The following is a 1,807-nucleotide window of genomic DNA, read 5'->3' as shown; positions in this document are numbered from 1 at the left end:
GTGAGCTAGCAATGTTTTTTCTTTCCAACTGGGAAATCTTAATATACACATTATTTGAGGTTTCCTCTTTATATTAACATAAAAATGGCTCAATAAATTTACATAAAATTAGGATTCAGACCAAACAGTAATGTATTATCGTAACAAGACAAATTAAGTCATATCTCTGGATCAGAAGGATCCAGGTATCAAAATGTAACTTTTAAAGCAGGAATCTAAAAATGTAATTAGGTCATTTTGAACAAATTTGACTTAATCCTCATTTCAATATGCTGGGTCACATTTGTGATCACTTTCGGTAACATTTTGCCAGTCTGTGACCTGGTTCATCAAACTCCATGAAACAAGAAAAAAAAATGTCTGACCAGAGTTTATTTGTATTTGTTTTGAGTTTTCTAAATGCTGTCATAAATACATGAAGGTGGATCATCTATTATAATTTTTTTGGAATTATTATTTTAGGTTTTTAAATGTTTTCCTGATACAGCTCAGTTTATGGGAGAGTTCAGGACTGTCAAAGTGTTTGTCTGACTGTAAATGGACAGCAGGGGGTGTAGAGCCCACCCACCCCGGGACCGGTGGTGCCCGGCCCGTCCACCCGTCCAGATCCGATCCCAAGATCTGGTCTGTGGTCCCGACCCATCTATCCATCCATGCTGCAGCTGGGGCCACGGGTTTTGCAAACCCCGCCCCTCTGCACCGCTCGCGCCGCCTCCGAGCCGGACCGCAATGATTTAGAAGTTCAGGAATCCCACGTGACGTCACCCAGGGGTGACGTTATGGTTCTCTAAATAGATCGTATTGTAATCTTTTCTCAGTCCAACGTGGTTTGCCTCTGAGAGACTCTGCTTCTCATTTTCTGCACTTGTTTGGTAAGTTGAACGCCTCTCCGTAATGCAGACCCTCGTGCACGAGCCTCTGCAGGTTTGTTGACTTTGTTCAAAGCTATCTTTTTTTATTCTCACTTTTTCTCTCTCGTCTTGTTTTCATGCAACAGCTTGTTTTTCTTGTTCGCTGTGGTTGTTTCGAAGATGAGTCTCCTCTCTTTATTTCATAACTGTAACTAAAGAAAAAGAGGGGCACGGTTCGGAGTTCTGGTTCGGTTCTGGGGGAGCGCATTGTCATGTCACCTCGGTGTCCGCGAGCTGCTTTATGTTTTTCTGTTGAAGTTGAACAGCGGAGTCAAGTGCCTCTGCAGCTCGGGCTGTCTGTCAGGTCGCACGAGTCTGCAGGAATTCGTCTTCGGGACCTCGAAAGGGATTCGTGCAAAACAAACAAACAAAACAACAAAACGGGTTATGTGCACAAGTTTCTTCCAAGTTTCCGTTCAGCTCGAAAGGAGCGTCTGAGCTGCAGCCTTGTCCCGTTTGGGGATGAGTCGGACAGCAGACTCTGCGTGCTGCGGTTCACCAATGATCGTCTGGAAAACCAGAAGCTGTCACTCCCAGTTACAAAGACAACAACAGACAGCGCTTTCGTTACATTTCTTTTATTATTATTACTATTATTATTACCATTATTTTTATCTGAACAGCAACATGACGTCATTCTGCAGCCGGGTCGATAGGCCTGTTTGATTAACCGCTGATGATGATGATGATGATGATGATGATGATGATGATGATGATGATGATGATGATGAGGAGGAGGGTTACTTTCAGGAAGGTTGTGCTGACGAAGCGCGCTTTGTGGCCTGAAAGGAAGAAACATGCTTTAATTATTTGATTGCTTCTCGGCCGCTGTCATGTTTATGTGGCAGCGCTTCCAATAAGCACATATTCTTTCATGCACCCTTTAATTATTGTCC

The 1,807-nt window shown here is 43.3% G+C and overlaps 1 protein-coding gene across 3 annotated transcripts in view; it reads left to right on the top strand.

The window, feature by feature from the left end:
• The window catches only part of creb5b (cAMP responsive element binding protein 5b), a gene marked incomplete at its 3' end in the record, with an annotated part of 35,153 nt that overhangs the window by 8,541 nt on the left and 24,805 nt on the right, over positions 1 to 1,807 (top strand). The window contains 1 exon segment of one of the 3 annotated variants that reach the window (XM_014008750.1): positions 761 to 872. Coding sequence is in view for 1 of the 2 variants with exons in the window: in XM_014008748.1 (XP_013864202.1) it covers positions 895 to 924 (30 nt within the window). 3 annotated transcript variants of the gene reach the window in all.

This window comes from Austrofundulus limnaeus, unplaced genomic scaffold (genome assembly GCF_001266775.1).
Source record: "Austrofundulus limnaeus strain Quisiro unplaced genomic scaffold, Austrofundulus_limnaeus-1.0 Scaffold52, whole genome shotgun sequence".
NCBI lineage: Eukaryota > Metazoa > Chordata > Actinopteri > Cyprinodontiformes > Rivulidae > Austrofundulus > Austrofundulus limnaeus.
Note: the sequence above shows the minus strand (reverse complement) of the source record. Positions and strands in the feature narration are given on the sequence as shown.